This window comes from Lepisosteus platostomus, chromosome 5 (assembly GCF_059453375.1).
Source record: "Lepisosteus platostomus isolate fLepPlt1 chromosome 5, fLepPlt1.hap1, whole genome shotgun sequence".
Lineage (NCBI taxonomy): Eukaryota > Metazoa > Chordata > Actinopteri > Semionotiformes > Lepisosteidae > Lepisosteus > Lepisosteus platostomus.
In genome coordinates, this window is record NC_142615.1 from 36,971,191 (window position 1) to 36,990,861 (window position 19,671).

General features: G+C 51.5%; 1 protein-coding gene across 2 annotated transcripts; it reads left to right on the forward strand.

Moving 5' to 3' along the window:
• The first annotated feature begins 3,007 nt into the window (after positions 1-3,007).
• On the forward strand, positions 3,008-8,589 carry LOC148666068 (uncharacterized). Of its 2 annotated transcripts, XM_088631648.1 has the most exons (7): positions 3,008-3,086; positions 4,296-4,335; positions 5,056-5,249; positions 5,570-5,724; positions 6,270-6,658; positions 7,098-7,306; positions 8,045-8,589. In XM_088631648.1, exons 2-7 carry the CDS (start codon positions 4,320-4,322, stop codon positions 8,255-8,257), a joined length of 1,176 nt encoding a protein of 391 aa, XP_088487774.1. In that variant the 5' UTR covers positions 3,008-3,086; positions 4,296-4,319; the 3' UTR covers positions 8,258-8,589. The 2 variants fall into 2 exon arrangements, with proteins under 2 accessions (XP_088487774.1, XP_088487775.1); XM_088631649.1 differs by lacking the exon at positions 3,008-3,086 and having other exon boundaries at positions 7,950-8,589.
• The last annotated feature ends 11,082 nt before the right edge of the window (positions 8,590-19,671 follow it).

The window sequence follows — 19,671 nt, forward strand, 5'->3', positions numbered from 1 at the left end:
CCCGGTCGTACTCCCTCTGCAGCTGCTCCGCAGACAGACTGGAGGGGCGCAGGGCCAGGAAGCTGTAGGCGTCTTCGCAGTGAGAGAACTTCTCCCCCACACTGGAGCAGCAGGCACATAGCACCTGGAAGGACTGCTCTGTGTGTGTGTGTGTGTGTGTGTGTGTATGTGTGTGTGTGTGCAGAGGGGGTGTCCTACACTGACAAACTGAAGGAACTGAGTCTCTTTAGTCTGAAGGGGGTGTCCCACTCTGACAGGCTGGAGGAACTGAGCCTCTTTAGTCTGAAGGGGGTGTCCCACACTGACAGGCTGGAGGAACTGAGTCTCTTTAGTCTGAAGGGGGTGTCCCACACTGACAGTAAAATGTTTTGTTTCATGTTTTGTCAGTGACAGAGTACTCAGTACTCGTAAGCAAGGTACCCATTTCCTGAGGGATGAGTGTACAGTATGTTTGAATATCAGGATTTCCACAGCTGGAGTCAACTTCAGACTGATATCATCTACTACATTCATGATGTCTGGAGGTTTGGATTACAAGTCCTACAGAAGTCCTACAGAAGATAAGTCCTTTTACCTTTCAGGAGTGGGCTCAATAATAAAAATAAATAAATAAATCATAAAAACTCTGCTTTACAAGAATCTGGAACACAATAAAAATCAAGTTAGTTTTTTTTGGCATAATTTTAAATTAATACTAACGTGGCAAAATACCAAACCGGAGGACAGTAAAAAAACAAAAACCTGTTCTCAATACGGAGACGGCTGGGCTCACACACTCACAGAACGCCAGAGGACATGAGCAGGAGGGGTGTATCCACCTCAGTAGCCACAGTAAGATGATCTGGAGTGATCTGAAGCTATTGAAGGGGCATGCCAGAACACGCCTTTGGCCTCCAACACTCCCACCCCCTCCAGCAGTGGCCTGTTAGCAGGATGCTCTTAGCATGCCTTCCTTTGAGGCCCCGGGGACGACGTCAACCCAGCGGATGTCTGAAAAAGATAAGAGAAACAGGAGCTCTGTGAAAGGGCAAATGGAACTGAGAAACAGAGACACTGCTTTACACTGAGGGGGGTGGGGGTGGGGAACAGCTATGCTGCTGGGAGCCGGTAACCCCGGCTTCTCTCAGGACACAGCTTGATGAGCTCCTCAGATCAATTAACTCCTAAATACTGAAAAGGCCAGATCTTCTAAGCTTTATTAGGATCATATTGTTGTGTTTAACAAAGTGCAGATATGAAAATACACACCATAAACGATCATCGAAGTCCTAGCCACTGTTATACTTGACGATATTCCAGCAGATCAGCTGGCATTGTAGAAACCAAGAGATTCGAGCCTGAAGTGTCCGTTCGTCCAGCCAAGCTTTATAGTAGGCATACAAGGAACCACAATAAGGACTATAGTAGTTGTAGTAGCTCAGAGGGGACATGCCTCTACACAGCTTATAAATACACGTTTCTCTACACCCTCCCCCTCCTGTCTTCGAGGTAGCTTTCTCAGGACACTCCCAGGACTCGGAAAGCACTTAAAACATTCCTTTCTTGTCAGGAGTTTAGTGTAAACATTCCCCATTTGGGAATTTGGGACAGGAAGTGAGAAGCATCTGTGCTCAAGCCAGCGTGAAGGTTAGAGCTTAGCATGTGAATGCAGCAGGAGTTCACAGCTCCTGCCACTATCTGGGTACAGGGTTACACACTGATTCTGCTCACAGACTCCATCAGCACGTATGGTGCTGAATCCTGGAAAAGAGTGAAAGTCTGATTGAATTTATATTATAGGCTCGGTTCAATTGAGGTCTGCGGATCATTGTTTCCTGCTCCATTAAATTCGTCTTTATCGCAACAAAATGTCATCCAAATAGCCTCAGGCCATCGGGGAACTTCTTAAAATCACATTTGGGTATGTTAACAGTCAGCATTTGCGAGTGCAGAAGTCAATCTAAAAAATAAGGATTCAGTTTGTCTGGCTGGCGTCCAGTTTCAGTTTTTCCCCTGTATCATACTGCTCATGGTGAAGCACAACCCGGGGCTGGGGTATAAACTGCACGAAAGTGGGTTTAAAACTGGACAGCAGGCACTTCTTTACACAAAGGGTGGTGGGGGGTGTGGCCAGCAGCCATCTCACCCTGCAGTGCCCAGCTGGCAGTCCCCCCCCCCACTGGAGCTCAGGAGGTGTGAGCCTGGCCAGTACCTGGAGGGGAGACTCCTGGGAAAGCTGAGGCTGCTGCTGGGAGAGGTGTGAGGGGGGACAGTAGGGGGCGCTCACCCTGCGGTCTGCGTGGGTCCTGAAGCCCCAGTATAGTGACGGGGACACTGGACTGTCCTTCTGATGAGACGTAAAACCGAGGTCCTGACTCTCTGTGGTCATTAACAATCCCACGGTGTTTCTGGGAAAGAGTAGGGGTGTTACCCCAGTGTCCTGGCCCAATTCTCCCCCTGGTCTTGACCCATCATGGCCTCTTAATAACCCCCCCTCTCTGAACTGGCTTCACCACTCTGCTCTCCTCCCCACTGAGAGCTGCTGTGTGCTGAGCGGACTGGAGCATCATCCAGGTGGGGCTGCAGGGGATCCCCGTGACCTGGGAAGAGCTGGAGAGTGGAGAGTCCAGGAAAGCGCTATAGAAGTGTAAGGAGTTATTAATTATTATTAACAGGCTGCCCAACCTGTTGTTGAAGCCTCTCTCGGGACACAGCTGGATGAGCCCCTCGGAACAATTAATTCCTCACCATCAAACAGGGGGCGGAGGGGTCCCACGGGCTGAACGGGCCCCTGGTGGATGCAGGTGTGTTCACACGCAAGCGAAAGGCGGGATGTGCCCCGAGAGACACAGCCGGGTTGGACAGCGGACGGTTGAGGAAAGCCGGCGCCTGTTCTTATCTTGACTGGCCTGGAAAACTGCCACCTCTTCAAAAATCACCCGTTTCAGCAGGAAAGGCTGCGTGTCGCGCGGGGTGAGAGGTTCGAGGGGAGGGGGGAGGGGGTAGGCGGGGCCGCGCGCACACAGGTCTGTATCACCAACCTGCCCCACCTCCTCCTCCTCTCGCACGCTTTTATTCCTTTCACGCGCGTTTCCAGCAGCTCCTCGGTGCGTATTTGAGCTCGGTCCTCTTCTGCGTGGCCGCTGCATCGCGCGATCAGCTTGCCGGTCCTGCCGCGCTTGATCGGGCTGGCCTGCGGGTTTGCGGGTTTTGCTCTGCATTGTGTGTCGGGGTGGGTACGCCGATATTAATCCACGATCCAGGGTCACACGGACGCGCCGATCCTACGCGAGCACGGAGTGTGTGTGTGTGTCCTGTGATGGACTGGTGTCCTGTCCTGTGTGTGTGTTTTAAGCAGGCTTAAAAGTTAATTCCACGCCAAAACGTGGACAGAAAAAAAAACCCAGCGTGTGTGTCCGTTTCTGCTTTTCTGCGTGGAATGAATACCCGCCGCAGTCTTTCACGGTGCAGGGCTGTGTGTGTCTCGGGTTCCTGTTCCAATCAGAAAGGTTCAGATCTGCGTCTGTTGGGGGTTTTAATGACCGATGCGTAACGCAATAAGGATTAAAAAGGGACACGCGCGTGGCTTTCTTTCGGGTTCCCCTGTCTCGCGTGAAGAGCACTAGAACTGTCATTCAGTAAGAATTTGCAACTTCACTCCGATCCCCAGCAAACGCGGTAGAGGCAGCAGCTATAAAATAAGATGAGATTACTTTAACTAGCCCTATACAGTGTCTTTTCACAGACCCCAGCTTGCTCTCCGTGAGATACACAGACAGGGAGCTGGGGGTCAGAGCGCAGGGTCGGCCATTTATACAGCAACTCTGGAACAGTTGGGGTGAAGGGCTACCACTGCCGGCCGCGGGATTGGAACCGGCAGACCCTGAGGCACAGAGTCACCGCTCTGCGCTCCGCCCCTTTGTATATAAGGAATTAATTCATTAGATACAGCGAGGCACCGGCAGAAACACACCAGCGACCCTCTACTCGCCAGCGAAGTAGCAAACACGCACGCTGGAGCTGCCCCTATAATGAAGGACCCTGGAAAAAGTACCCAAAAGGGGGGTACAGGTCATATTATTCAACCCCCTCACACCTATATAGCGCCTTTCCGGACTCTCCAGCTCTCTCCGGGTCACGGGGATCCCCTCCACCCCCCACCAGTGTGGAGCCCCGCCTGGGTGACGCTTAGGGTGACAGAGATGCAGGGAAAGGAAGAGCAGATACTGACCACAGATTTTTTAAAAAGACGAGGGAGGGAGAAACCAAGCTATTAAAAAAAAAAACATTTTGATCTCCGTCTCTCTCTTTTCCAGAAGTGAAGAAGATCAGCAACAAAAATGGCGGAGAACAAAGGTAGGTGTGTTGGTACCTCCGAGGTCGAAAAAAGGATCACCGACTGCATGCCATGTGCGTGACAAGTCGGCTTAAAGATCAGACGCTGTTAAACAAAGGAACTTCTCATCCCGTTAGGGATGTTAAGGACGGAAGACTGAGAAAATCAAAGATGACGTTCTTGAGCAGCGTCAAGTGAGATCTAATTTACAAAATCGAAAATGAATGCCCCCCAAAACAGCCGCGGGTGGTTATATTATCCTCGGGAATCTCTTCCTTATATCCAAATGGCTTCAACTGTGGGAACGCGTAGACCTGATGGAAGTCTGATAGGACTTGGGGCGCCCTCTGGCGGAAAAGGGCCGAATTATCAGCCTTCAACAATGAGGCGTCCTCAAACAACTAGTAAAAAAAGTTACTCGTTACTACTAAAAGACCCGCTTATTAGATCTCGGTTACCACCATTTCCTCATCGATGTTCTAGAAAATTTTTATTTTTGGATTTAAGTGGAAACAGCGCTGTGGTTCCCCCTTCGGGAATGGCGCAAACTCCCAGCTCTTTCCTCCCTGTTGCTGGGACGAGCTTTTCCTGCAGCGGCCGAGGCAGCTGCATTTGAATGCTCTCCTCCCCTCCCGTCTTATCCGTCTGCCATCTGGCTGTTTTCGGCGGCCCGCAGCGGATTTTAACGTGGCCTCCTGTCCGGTTTCTCTCTCTCTCTCTCCGCCTGCGTGCGGCCGCAGTCCAGGCCGGTTTCCACGCGGTGCAGTCGGTGATCCAGCTCCAGGAGCTGGTCTCCGTGGTGCAGAAGGCGGCCGTGCTGTTCAAGGTGTCCTACTTCAGCCTCTGCCAGTACCCGGATCTGGAGACCAAAGTCCACCAGCGGGGGACGGAGTCGCGCAAGCTGTGCATCTCTACGGCGGCTACGTTTTTACAGGTAGGCAACGTGCCCTTTAAATATCATTATTGCTGGCCCATCAGCACTAATAGTGATGCTCGTGTAGTGGACCACTGCCTGGAAGTGTATTTCAAACTGATGGGGGGGGGGAGGCAGCACGTCTGTACACAAAGGATGGGGGTGTGGAACAAGCTGCCCAGCCCTGTGGTTGAAGCCGATACCCTGGCTTCACTCCAGACACAGCTTGGTGAGCTCCTCCAGTCAGGACAGGAGGCTCTTCTGTACACAGAGGGTGGTGGGGGTGGGGAACAAGTAACTTTACCTTTCTCTCTCATTTCCGGTTCTTCCCCCCCCCGAAGTGCGCCAATGTGGGGACCGACATCATGAAACGGGTGTTCCCAGCAATTCGGCAGGCGGTGAGGGAACAGCAAATGCAGTCGGCCCGGGTCAGCCTGGAGCTGTCCAAGACCCTGATCCAGAAGATGTGCTCCGACGTGCAGAACGTCGTGGAAAAGTACGCATCTTTATTTTCTCTGGGGAATTCCAGCTGCGACTGCTGGGTCTGTTGATGCTCTCTTGGGGAAGGGGGTTAAATATCATTCTCATCATTTTAATTGGAGTTCAGTTCAGCCTCAAGATGGAAGGGTTGAATTGAACAGCTGTGCAAATGGATAAAGGCTATTGAACGATACGTCAAGTCTCACGTTCGTTCCCCCCACCAAGGCACTCGTTTTTCTCTGTCGTGAGAACATAAGAAGGGCCAAGTCCTCTTTTTCATTTCTAACCGGTCTAGCCTGTTTTAATGGTTAATGGATCCGAGGCTGCAATGGTGTGAAAGTAGCCAGTTTTCAACCACAGAGCTGGGCAGGTTGTTCCACACCCCCACCACACTTTGTGCAAAGAGGTGTTTTCTGTTCTCCGCTTTCAAACGCTTTCAGATAGTTTTACACTCCCTTCAGACTAAAGAGACTCAGTTCCCCCAGTCTGACGGTGTGGGACACACCCTTCAGACTAAAGAGACTCAGTTCCTCCTGCCTGTTCTCTCTCTCTCGACCGCAGGTACGAGAGCCTGAACGGCAGCGTGGCCGGCACCTGCAGCGATGTGAAGACGGTCCGCGAGAGCGAGCAGCAGGAGAGGGAGAAGAAGACGCAGGAGGCGGAGGCGCTGCGGGCGCAGGCCCACGCCCTGAAGGACCGGCTGGCCCGCCTAAACGAGGAAAAGGCCCAGGTGGGCCGGCAGATCCAGGACAAGCTGGCGGAGAAGAGGCAGCGCCAGGGCGGCTGCTGGGCCTACAGCGACAAGAGCAACAACGCCCGCCTGAGCGCCCTGGAGGGCGAGCTGCGCCACCTCTACGGGCAGGACAACTGCCTCACCCGGGAGATCTGGGACAATGCTGCCGAGCTCAACCGCATGCAGGCCGTCTACTCCCAGGTGCTGGTGGAAATAGGTAAGCGTGCTGATTGAGGGGGGTGTCCATGCCTGGTCCTGGACTGGTGTCCTGTCCAGGGTGTGTGTGTGTCTGTGTGTGTGTCCTGTGATGGTCTGACGTCCTGTCCAGGGTGTGTGTGTGTGTCCTGTGATGGACTGGTGTCCTGTCCAGTGTGTGTGAGTGTGTCCTGTGATGGACTGGCGTCCTGTCCAGGGTGTGTGAGTGTGTGTGAGTGTGTCCTGTGATGGACTGCCGTCCTGTCCAGGGTGTGTGTGTGTGTGTGTGTGTGTGTGTGTGTGTGTGTGTGTGTGTGTGTGTGTGTGTCCTGTGATGTACTGCTGTCCTGTCCAGGGTGTGTGTGTGTGTCCTGTGATGGACTGCTGTCCTGTCCAGGGTGAACCCTGCCTTGTGCCTGTTGCTTGCTGCCCACCCTTCTCCCTCTCTCCCTCTCCCTCAGGGAAGCTCGGGAAGCCCAAGCAGCTGCAGGAGGTGCAGCGCTGCCTGTCCCGCGTCCAGCAGATCCTGCTGAGGCTGCACAACTTCTGCGACACGGCTCGGGTGGCCATCGCCAGCCTGGGGCAGAAAACCGAGGCGGGAGAGAGCTTCCTGGATTACATCCAGGACTTCAAGGAGGAGTACCTGAAGAGCCTGGATGAGGCGGAGCAGGTGGGTGGAGGGGCAGATCAGTGGTGTGATTTTCTCTCCCGAATTTCAGTGGGAGCCTCCGTCAGTCAGATGGGTAGCTCTCTACAGTAGCTGGAAATAAGGAAACTACGATATTTTAGGACAGTCATTCATTTTAGAGTTAATAACTGCCATTTTTCTCCACACATCTACACACTGTGCACAAATGCACACTACACACATTCTGACTACAATGGCACCGTACACACCAACACAATGCATACACTCAACTGATCTGACACAATCGCACTCTACACCCTACTATACTGTATACATACTACACACGCACAAACATTCGTACTATATCCATCAACACAACGCATACACACTACACACGCACACACATTCATACTGTACACATCGTCGCAACGCATACACACACTGTACACACAACTGATCTGTATTCACAATACACACAACGACACACTACACATGCATGCACATTCGTACTACATACATCAATGCATACACACTTTACACACCACTAATCTGTATACACAATACACACAACCACACTCTACACCCAACTATACTGTATACACACTACACATTTGTACTGTGTACATCAATGCAACACATACACACAATTGATCTGTGCACACGCACACGCACACGCACACTGCAGTCCTTCCAGGTGCTGTGTGCCTGCTGCTCCAGTGTGGGGGAGAAGTTTTCTCACTGCGAAGACGCCTACAGCTTCCTGGCCCTTTGCCCCTCCAGTCTGTCTGCGGAGCAGCTGCAGAGGGAGTACGACCGGGCCCTGCAAGAGCTGGAGCAGCTGAGCCTCTCCCAGGACATGGCCATCGGAGTCTGAGGCAGGAGGACGAGGACCGGGAAGAGCTCTCTCACTTCCTCTGCGCTTCCTGCATTATAATAGGGTCCCTGCTTGGCCATCTGTCTAGTTTCTTGATGATGTCATGTGGTGATTTATGATGTCATGGAGGATGGGAATCGCTTTTCCCTGCTCCTGGGGTTCTGGTGAGGGGTTATCATGCAGACTAGGATCAAGGCTAGGGTGTTGCTAATCTACAGCAGGGGGGTTTGGTTATGTCCATGTTTCTAGTGTGACTGCAGAAAATTTCAAATGCACCTTTTTGACTATGTTCATTAATGGAATTTGGACAGCTTAAGTGAGGGGGGTGACTGTCACATAGCTCCACAATGTCATACTTGGGATCCCCCACACACGGTGTAATTCATGTGCCTGATCCCCATCTGTATGGCATGAAATAATGGAACTGCACAATAAAATGGTCTCGATGGGAGCAGTCTGATTCCTTTGCCGTCTGTGATACAAGCTGCCCAGCCCTGTGGTTTAAGCCGATACCCTGGCTTCTCTCCAGACACAGCTGGATGAGCTCCTCCACTCAGAACAGGAAGCTCTTCTGTACACAGAGGGTGGTGGGGTTGGGGAACAAGCTGCCCGGCCATGTTGTTGAAGCTTATTCCTTCGCTTCTCTCCAGACACAGCTGGGTGAGCTTCTCCAGTCAGGACAGGAGGGTCTTCTGTACACAGAGGGGGGTGGGGGTGGGGAACAAGCCGCCCAGCCCTGTGGTGGAAGCCGAGATGCTGGCTTCTCTCCAGACAAACCTGGGTGAGCTCCTCCAGTCAGGACAGGAGGCTCCTCTGTACATAGAGGGTGGTGGGGGTGGGGTACAAACGTACCCTTCCATTTGACTAAACAACCTTTTCTCCATATCCCTGCTTTACCCTGAGAGCCAAGAGGGTGGAGTCCCATCCAAATAACAAAAGACAACACATCTATTCAACTGACACTCAGAGGTGACCGAACACATTTCAGGTTTACACCCCAGTTAAACGTGCCTTTTCTTCATTTCAGATTGCTCTGCTCCCCATGATCTCTGAAAACCCACTCTCACACACCACGCCCTCACATCGCACAAGACTCTACATTCACCAGCTGTAATACAGCTACGAACAAAGACAGACATTAAAGTTCGCTGTTACTAAATGACATTCGTATTAGTTCATGCATGTATTAATGTTCACTGGAAAGCAGTTTCAGTTCAATATTAAAATGTTCCCAGCGACAGCTGCATAACAGACTCATGACAGTAGTGACCATATTATGTCCACCCTATCTGGGGACGTTCTAATGTGACTCCAGCTGCTTAAACCACATGAAGAGGTGATGTCAGTTCGCTGAAAGAGAGACTTACAGAAGACACAGGCACAAGAACGGAGCCTGGAGAGATGTTCAAATAAACGCCGCCCCCCAGGGAGACCCGACTGTGTAAGAGCCTGGGACCTGTGAAAAGAGTCTTTTATATTTCTATTTAAGTGATTTTTTTTATATTTATTTTGTATTGCTGTATGCATCTTAATTTTTCGTCTATTCTGGTGTCTGTTTTTTTTTTGGCTTTGGACTGCTGTAACACATCAATTTCCCTTCAGGATCAATAAAGTCTTATCTATCTTCTGCTCTGTTTTGTACCGTACAGAATGATGAGTTAAAAGCCAAGTCAGCCATTTACAGAGCAACACCCACACTAACACAGATGATTTTTTTACAAAAATAACAGATAACAGTATATTCAAACAAAGCAACAGCAATATAATAAAGCTGACAGAAGCTACTTTAACACCTCACGCTCTTTCGCACTTCAATTCTCTCAACAGATGGGCAAAAAAAAATTCCAGCAAAGAGATAAGACTTTTATTGTCCTCTGAAGGAATTTTGTATGGACACCCAGCACTCCTGTACATTTAAATAGCATGCACAAAAAGAGAGAAGAAAATAAAATCATTGCACATTACACTATTACAAAAAATAAGAAAAACACTGCACATCATTCTATTGCACATGTACAGTAGAACACATAACATAACATAACATGTTGTAAGAGTCAAAATTGTTTATCCTTGACATTATTGTGTTGACAGCTGTAATGCATAGTGGAACAAAGGAATCTTTGTATCCGTTTCACTTACCTTTGGGAACCCTGAAACGTTTGCCCGAAGGAATAAGTTGGTATTCAGGGTTGAGGATGTGGGAAGGATCTGATATCATTGTTCCTGTCTGTCTGATTAGGGATTTTTCAAAGATGGGCTGCGGGGAGGGCTGCTGTTTCACTCCCTTGACCTTGAAAGCTGTCTGGATGAGGCGGGTCATTTGCCATTTAAAATGAACTGATAGATGACCGAACCACACTGAAATACCATATCTGATAATGCTCTCGATTACAGCTCCAGAGACAGATAAAGTGGGTGACCACAGCTACTGTCTGCAACACTGTGTGGTGTGAATGATACAGGGTATAAAGACCTTTTTCAGACGAGCTGCGATCAGATGATCGGAGCACATAGGAGACGAAACTGGAAATTAGACCATCTAACAACCCAGCAAACAGGGCTGAATGGATAAGAAAACCCATAATTAATGAAGAAATATAAGGTAACCATATGAGGAATCACAGGAGAAAATTTATGAAATAATTTAAAAAACAGGAGTATAACAGTGGAGCTGATGTATGATATGCAAACAGACAAAAGGAAAAAAAATCATTGTAAATGGAAAGAAAAAACATTCTAAGCAAGAAATTATTCTGCAGACTTCATGCTGTCAACACTAAAGGCAATTCAAGTTAAACAGTGGGCTAATTTCAGCGGCCACATTTGTTGCTTCTGGTCTTAAGGCTGAATTCCAGTTTGGGGTGCTGCTTTCAGTTCATTACAACTGACCCCAGCAGGAAGGGCAGCCCCTACATCACAATTCTCGCGACCTCTCACCCGTGATGAGAGCAGCCTTGCGCTGATCTCCACAAACATGGCGACCATACAGGACTTGCACAACGTTCACGAATTTGTGAAGGTCTCGGAATTTCTCACATTTTGCAGTACCCTCAATAATTTCTTCTGAGACGGAGATTTAATAACTGGTTGGAGACACTGGGGCAGCAGTCCCCGTTTAACACTACAAAGTGTACATTGCCACAAACAAAATACGTGTTCCTAAAAAACGTTGCAAACGCAAAAGATTCCCAATAGCCTCTGAACACAACTATGAAGTTTACTTTTACAGCGGTGAATCTATTTGGTAATAAACAAACAAGCCAATAGCATAATACCTTAACGCCCTCGCCCAGTGGTGAGGAGGAAGCGCACCTAGGCACTCATAGTACCGCAAAGCAGGCTGGGAGTTGTAGCCGGGGGGAGTCTGAGGGTCAGCAGGATGATATGTATCTGCATACGTAAATATTGTGATAGTAGTTTTAGTGTCCTGTATAGCTCTATAAGTGTATAGCCCGAAGTTAACGAGTTACCACCCTAACCATGTGTAAGTGTTCTGTCGGTCTCCTCATGTGTGTATAGCCTGTGTTTGGTTTTTGTGTGGTTTTGTTTCTAGAATAAAGCCGTCGCTTGGTTTACGATCATGTCTCCACTTGTCCTTTGTCCTGAGGGAACCTGAAAAATGTTACATTGGTGTCAGAAGCGGGCAGGATGGACAGACCATGGCAGACATTCACTGATTTTGTCAAGCGCCGGCTAACCCTAAAAGAGACTGAACCCACCGGCAGCGCACATACAGAGCCTGAGCAACTCCTGGGTGCGACAGGTGGCCACAGCCCTTACCAGGGCTACCCAGTAGTGGTCCCGCTAGTAGAATTGGGGCGACTGCCCACTACTCCTGCCCAGTGGATGCCCAAGAGAGAAGATGCCCTCCCTGCCGGAGTCGGCCAGCTATTCCCACACCCGCCAGCGCGGGTGCTACCCAGTCGCTACGACGGGGAAGCGCATGGGAAACCTACGAGGCGCAGTTCCAGCTCGCGGCCCGGACAAATGGCTGGAACCGGGCAGAGGTGGCCGGCCACCTGGCAGCGGCGCTGGAAGGAGTGGCCTGCCAGGTTCTCCTGGATGTCCCAGAGGAGGACTAAGGTGAATACGCGGCGCTGGCAGCAGCTCTCCGGCTGGGCCCGGTCGCCACTGATGTCATGTTCCTCGCCCGCTGAGGATACCCGGTTTTCCCCCGGGAGGCGCAGCGGGAGATGGCTCTTCAGGCCTTTCTCAAGGCCCTCTTACCCGAGGAGCCGTGCCGAAACAGGGAAACAGGTGCTTGCCTTCCGTCTGGGTACAGCGACGGTGCGCCTGCTACCTTGCACCCATCCAGGAGGACTGCATCCTGGGGCTGGACCTGCTGCAGGGAGTGGGGACCGGATTGGACTTGGGCCGGCAGGAGTTGGTGTGGCAGGGAGAGCGACTTCACCTGGTGGAGGGCAGGCCCGGCGAAGGCCGAGGGACGCTGGCTTGCCGGAGCCGGGGGAAAAAGAGGCAGTGGCGGTGGCAGTCGCCGGGGCGGACCGGGCCTGCGAGCCGGGGAGCGAGTGTGCCGGATCCTGCCCCTGAATCACCCGGGGGGTCTGACAAGGCGGCCGTGGCGGTGGCGGGGGCCGAGCATTGCGTGGAAGCGAGGCGCGCCATTGAGGACCTCTACCAGTGAAGCTGCGAGGGCCTCGATTGGGACCACCGGCAGCGGTTCCAGGAACTACTCGCCCAAAAAGAGGACCTCTTTGCGGCAAGGGATGAGGACTGCACCCGCGCCGCCCTGGTCCAACACGACATCAACACTGGCGACGCTAGGCCCATCTGCATCCAACCGGGACTCATGCCAAGCATACTCCCGCTGAGGAAAAAATCAGAGAGATGCCCGCAGTGGGAGTGATTGAGCCCTCCGCGAGCCTGTGGTCGGCGCCAGCTATACTGCTCCGAAAAAAAGACGGCTCATGGAGGTTCTGCGTGAACTACCGCAAGCTGAATGAGGTCACCTGGAAAGATTCCTACTCCCTGCCGAGGATAGACGACGCCTTGGACTACATCACAGGGTCGACCTGCTTCAGCTCCTTTGACCTCCGCTGCAGCTACTGGCAGGTACCGCTCGCTCCCGATGCTCGACCGAAGACGGCCTTTTCCATCGGCCAGGGCCTCTGGCAGTTTACTGTCATGCCCTTTGGCCTGTGCAATGCCCTGGCGACTTTCGAGAGGCTGATGGAGAGGGTGCTGGCATTGGTCCCGCGGAACCAGTGTGTGCTGTATCTGGACGACCTGCTGGTTCCAGGCCTCGACGAACCTCCAGGCGGTGCTGGCCTGCATCTGCTGTGCTGTCCTGAGGCTCAACGCCCACAAGTGAGAGCTCCTGCTGCGGGAGGGGACCTTCCTGGGACATGTTGTTGGACCGCGAGGGGTGGCTACAGACCCAGGTAAGGTTGCTGCAGTGAGGGGATGGCCGACTCCCCGCACCGTCGCAGAGCTGCATTCTGGGGTTGGCGTTGTATTATCGGAGGTTCGTCCGGGATTTTGCCAGCATCTCTCCCCCGCTGCACTGCCTCACCGACAAGGGCCGCCGTTTTGACTCGGACTGCGAGACGGCTTTCGGTCGGTTACGTGAAGCTCTGGTGGGGGCCCCCGTGCTAGACTACCCCGATCCGTGGTTACAGTATATCCTAGATACCAACGTGAGTGTCTCAGAGGTGGGCGCGGTGTTGGCACAGGAGGGGCCAGATGGGGAGCGGGTAGTTGCCTACTACAGTCGGGCTTTGAATAAGGCTGAACGGAACTACTGCGTGACCCGTCGCGAGCTGCTGGCGGTGATGGTGGCGGTCCGCCACTTCAGGCCGTACCTGTTCAGGACCCGATTCCGGTTGACCAACCATGCGTCCCTCACCTGGCTGCTCCACTTTAAGGAGCCGGAGGGTTAGATGGTGCGATGGATTGAGGTCCTGCAGGAATACAACTTCACTGTCGTACACTGTGCGGGATCTCGCCATCTCAATGCTGACGCTCTCTCACGGCACCCCTGTGAGGCCGTGGACTGCTGCTACTGCGCCCAGCGGGAGCAGTGTGAGGGGGCCGTCCGCACAGAGTCAAGCGCCGTGGCCACGGCCCTGGAGGGGCCACTGGGGGTGGGTCTGTCAGACGTGGTGCAGCGACAGGCAGCTGATCCGGATGTGGGGCCGGTGCTCCGCTGGAAGGCAGCAGGAGCGCGGCCTATGCAAGAGGAGCTTGCCCCACACCCAAAGTCCGTCGAGTCCCTCTGTGCCTTGTGGGAGGCCTTGGAGGTAAAGGATGGGGTGCTGCGACGGGGGTGGCAGGCACCCTCCAGTGGCGAGATACAGTGACAGCTGGTGGTGCCACAGTCGCTCCCCGTGGCTGTGCTCCGAGCGGTGCATGGCCAGCCGGGAGTGGGGCATTTTGGCTGTAAAAAAACAGTAGACGAGTAGCGTCTCCGAGGCCATTTTTATTGGGGTCTTTGCCACCGGGACGTGGAGCGGTATTGCCGAACGTGTGCGGTGTGCATGGCGCAGAAAGGTCCCCTCTCCAACAACACCAGGTAGGGGCTCCTATGGGGCGGGTGTGGGTGGACGTTTTGGGCCGAGGCCAGAAACCGCTATGTCCTGGTAGCAATGGACTATTTCATGAAGTGGCCAGAGGCCTATGCCCTCCCGGACCAGAGTGCCCCCACGGTGGCCGATGCACTACTGGAGGGGATGTTTGCCAGGCTGGGGGTGCCGGAGGAGTTACACAGTGACCAGGGGTGTAACTTCGAGTCCCAGGTCTTCGCCAGAGTGTGCCAGCGCCTGGGGATCTCTAAGATTCAGACCACCCCGCTGCATCCCCAGAGCGACGGGTCTGTGAAGCGGTTTAATTGGATGCTCGCCACCCAGCTGGCCAACCCTGGTGTCCTGGCACCAACGGGATTGGGACCACCACCTCCCCCTTGAGCTCTGACCACAGTCCAGGAATCTACCGGGTGTACCCTGGCCTCACTCATGCTGGGCCGGGAAATGCGAACCCTGGTGGACCTGGTCTTCGGCCCGCCGCCCAGAGACGAGTCGGCACCACCAGCTGGACCGGACTACGAGTAGGACCTGCAGCAGTGGATGCGGCGGGTGCACAGCTTTACCCAGACCCATCTGACTCAGGCGGGAGTCCGGCAGAACTACGACCTGCGCTGCAGGGGGCCTGCCTTCCAGCCCTGGGAGTTGGTTTGGGTGTACAGCCCGCGCCGCCGCAAAGGCCTCAGCCCTAAGCTGGTGCCTTTGTGGGAGGGGGCCACTGAGGTCCTCGGGGTGGTAGGCAAGGTCTGCTACCGGGGGAGAGTGATGGTTCTGCACCGAGACCGCCTGGCCCCCTACCGGGACCGGGGGGAGGAGCCCCGCGGGGAGGCTCCGGAGGAGCAGCCAGGGCCAGAGCCGGCCGACAATGGGGTGACCGCGGGCCGCCGGCAACCACCGCTTCGTAACAGCTGCTCACGCAGAGTTCCACAGCCTTTAGCCTAGTATGAGTATAGCCTGAGGAGGGTGTTCGATGTCAGTGGGACGCCAGACACTTCAGGTGGGGACAGTGTAACCCCCCTGGCCCGGTGGTGAGGAGGAAGCGCACCTAGGCACTCATGGTACCACGGAGCAGGCTGGGAGTTGTAGCCGGGGAGAGTTTGAGGGTCAGCTCGATGACCAGCAGCTAACCCTGCATATGTAAATAGTGTTATAGTAGATTTAATGTCCTGTGTAGCCTTATAAGTGTATAGCCTGTTGTTAAGTAATTACCACCCTAACGAAGTGAACGTGTTCCATCAGTCTCCTCATGTGTCTGTATGTCCTGTGTTTGGTTTTGTGTGGTTTCGATAAAAGAATAAAGCTGTCGCTTGGTTTACTATCACGTCGCCACTTGTCCTTTTCCTGAGGGAACCTGAAAACAGTACAATATTATAGCATGAACCCCTGACGATTTTCTTGATAAGGTTTATGTGCTTGTTTGTATTGTATGTAGTTTTGTTGTTCAAATAAAACGTAAAAGACACAATTTTCCGGATGTGGCTGCTGTAAAAATAAAATGACATCAAGGGTGCTGTACGCAGAGGTCTGAAACCTTCTCCACAGAAGATCTTTATCCAGAGGTGTTATAGAAGTCGAGATCTCGCTATGAGAGGGGAAGCATCTCAGAAAAAGCAGGTGCAGTCGGTTCCACAGTCATAACGCCACTAAGTCGGGCGACAACAGCAAAACCCACCCGGCTTCCTCCGGGCAAGTAATGAGACAAAGATAGATACTTTATTGATCCCGTGAGGGAAATTGCAGTGCAACAGCAGCTTAACACACACAACACAGCCACAGTGTAACGAATTATATAATAATAGTACAATACATACAATACAATACAAGAGTTACTCACAGTCCGGACACAGAAGAACAAACTAGAACAGAACAGTACACAGAAAAATCGTATCACACATATGAATATAAATATAGATGTAAATATAGATATACATATAAATGTATTGCACAGGTCCCTGGCATATATTGCACAAAAAATGGTTGTAAACGGGAAAAAGAAAAAGAAAAAGAAAGAGAACAGATGTAGCAGTAGATGTGTAGATGCGTTTAGTCCAGAAACAGGTCACTGTCGATGTTGCCTCTGCCAAGACGCAAGGTGGATGCGTTGTACAGTCTTATGGCAGAAGGCAAGAATGACCTCCTGTAGCGCTTCCTGTCGCACCGTGGATGAATCAGTCTATTGCTGAGCGTGCTCTTCATTCCTGCAAGCCTGTCATAGAGGGGATGGGAGAAGTTGTCCATGATGGCCTCTAGTTTGGACATCATTCTCCTCTCAGCCACTACCTCCAAGTGGTCCAGGTCAGACCCAATGACAGAGCTTGCTCTCCTGTTGAGCTTGTTCAGCCTTTTAGAATCCACTGCTCTAATCCCAGAGCCCCAGCACACCACTGCGTAGAAAATGGCACTCGCTACCACTGACTGATAGAACATGTGTAGCATCTTAATACACACATTGAAGGACCTGATCCTCCTCAAGAAGTAAAGTAGGCTCTGTCCCTTCTTATAGATGGCCTTGATGTTCTTAGACCATTCCAGTCTATCGTCGATGTGCACTCCCAGGTACTTGTACGAGTTCACCATCTCCACGCCACTCCCATGGATGTAGACAGGAGTAGGTTTGACCTTTTTCCTCCTGAAATCTACCACCAGTGTTGCCAGCCCTACCACAGTGTGAGTAGGCCCTTTGCAGCATGTAGATGATCGCATCCTCCACACTAACACTGGGCTGGTAGGCAAACTGTAGGGTGTCCAGTGATGAGCTGACCAGGGGTCTCAGGTGGGATAAGACCAGCCTCTCCAGTGTCTTCATGACGTGAGAAGTCAGTGCAACTGGTCTGTAGTCGTTGAGGACAGAGGGGCGCCCTTTCTTTGGTACCGGGACCAGGCATGATGTCTTCCAGAGCACAGGGACTCTCTCCAAGTGCAGGCTCAGGTTGAACAGTCGCTGGAGCACTCCGCTGAGCTGATCAGCACAGGCCCTCAGAACTCTGGGACAGACTTTGTCTGGTCCTGTGGCCTTACCCTGGTGCAGCCTCTTCAGCTCCTTCTATACCTGGTCAGCTGTGATGGTCAGCCTGGCCTGGGGGATGGTGCTCATAGCACTGTCAGTGCTGCAGGTGTTAATGGTGGAGGTGTTGGGGAATGGCAGCTGTGGGGGATTGGGGGGTGAATAGCTGTTGGGGGTCGTAGCTGTAGGCGGCCATGATTGTGGGGGGATGGAGGAGGTGTTGGGCAGTCGCAGCTGTGAAGGGTTAGGGAGCGTGTGGCTGTGGGGGGATGGGTGTTGAGCCACAGAGGGCTTGTTGGCCATCTCCAGGTTCCCCTCCATTGCACCGCCAGCCTGTTTGAAGCCAGTGATCTCTCTCATGCTGCTCCATACATCTCTCACCCTGTTCCTTTGCAGCTTGTCCTCCACCTTCTTCCTGTAGGCGTCCTTACTCTCTCTTAACTTCTGCTTTAGTTCCCTCTGTACACGCTTGACCTTTTCCTTGACGCCACCTCCTAAAGGCTCTCTTCTTGTCATTCAGAAGAGCCTTCAGGTTGCTGGTGATCCAGGGTTTGGTATTGGAAAAGCAGTGTACGTCTTTGGTGGGGATGGTGTTGTCTACGCAGAAGTTAATGTAGTCAGTGACACAGTCCACCATGCTGTCTGTGTCGTAGTCAGTGACACAGTCCACCATGTTGTCTATGTCGTCACAGTCCACCATGCTGTCTATATATTACATATGAGACTGTATGGCTTTAGAGCCACTACAGTACAGTATGTGTGAAATTGATTTTTATAATAAAAATGTAAAGTTAAATTGTTTCCTGATTACTTGTTGCTGAAATTTGCATTACATTAGGTATATATTATGTTATACTTTTTATTTTCATCCACCAAAATTTCCCTTAAATTGTAAATTCCACATTAATATTCCATATGCACAGTAGAGATACAGATTAAATGACAAAATCGTTTCACTAACATCTAATGCAGCACAAGTGCCACTTATTGATCATCTTTGGCCAGCTAAATGCTTACCGCAATACACCACACGACCTTTACTGTATTAGGAAGAAATACTGCACGTTTTAAGTGCCTGCATCTGGAGTCAGGGGTCTTTTGTCTGAGATTTGAAAGTCTGGTTTTTGTGATGACTTGTCTTGGACTCTTAAAAAGGACAAAGTGAGTAATCCTGCAGTTTGGTGTTTGTATTAAAGATTCAATTTTATTGTATTTTTCTTCTTAAAAGAGGGAGCTTGCTTGTGTTTTTGGATGCCTTTGTTGTAAAAGACTTAAGGACAAAATCCTGGCTTTCCTCCAGAAGTACAGCCTTGAGATTCTAGTTGGTTGTGACCAGACAACCTCTGAAAATGTCACACTGAACACCAGTGAATCTCAGCTGTAGGAGATTCAGGAGGGACTTACTGTATCCAGACTGATTAACTTCTCAGAGGTGTTGACAAGAAAGTGGGTTTCCATCACAGCACAGGATTACTACTTTACACAAACAGTGGTGGGAGTGTGAAACAGGTTCCACAACATTTTAGAGTAACATGAGATGGGATAGTTAGATTAATTAGCTTCTAATAATAATCAGACACACAGGATGTTGTCAATCTCACACAGAGATCAGGGGTTTGTTACAACAGCTGGATAGGCCAACTGGCCTCCTCTTGTCTGTCCCCATCAGGGTCTGATCTTCTCATGCTGTGTGAGTGAGTTAGTATTTTATTGTTTTAATTATTGGGAACACAAACCACTAGATTGACTTCACATTAATCTCTGTACATGAGCAGCTACTGACATCTTAAAAAATCATAAAAAACTTCTCTCTGTCAGCCTGAGTCCAAAATGACACCAAAAGTCACCTCCCCTACAACACCACCTCCTTCTTTTAAACAACAACCACCAAAGAAATCACAGCTGTTTCTAAACCACTCCCCCTAATAATCTTAATCACACCCCTAACAACGACACCCCCTAGCACTCACAGCCCCGCAGCTCTGTGCAG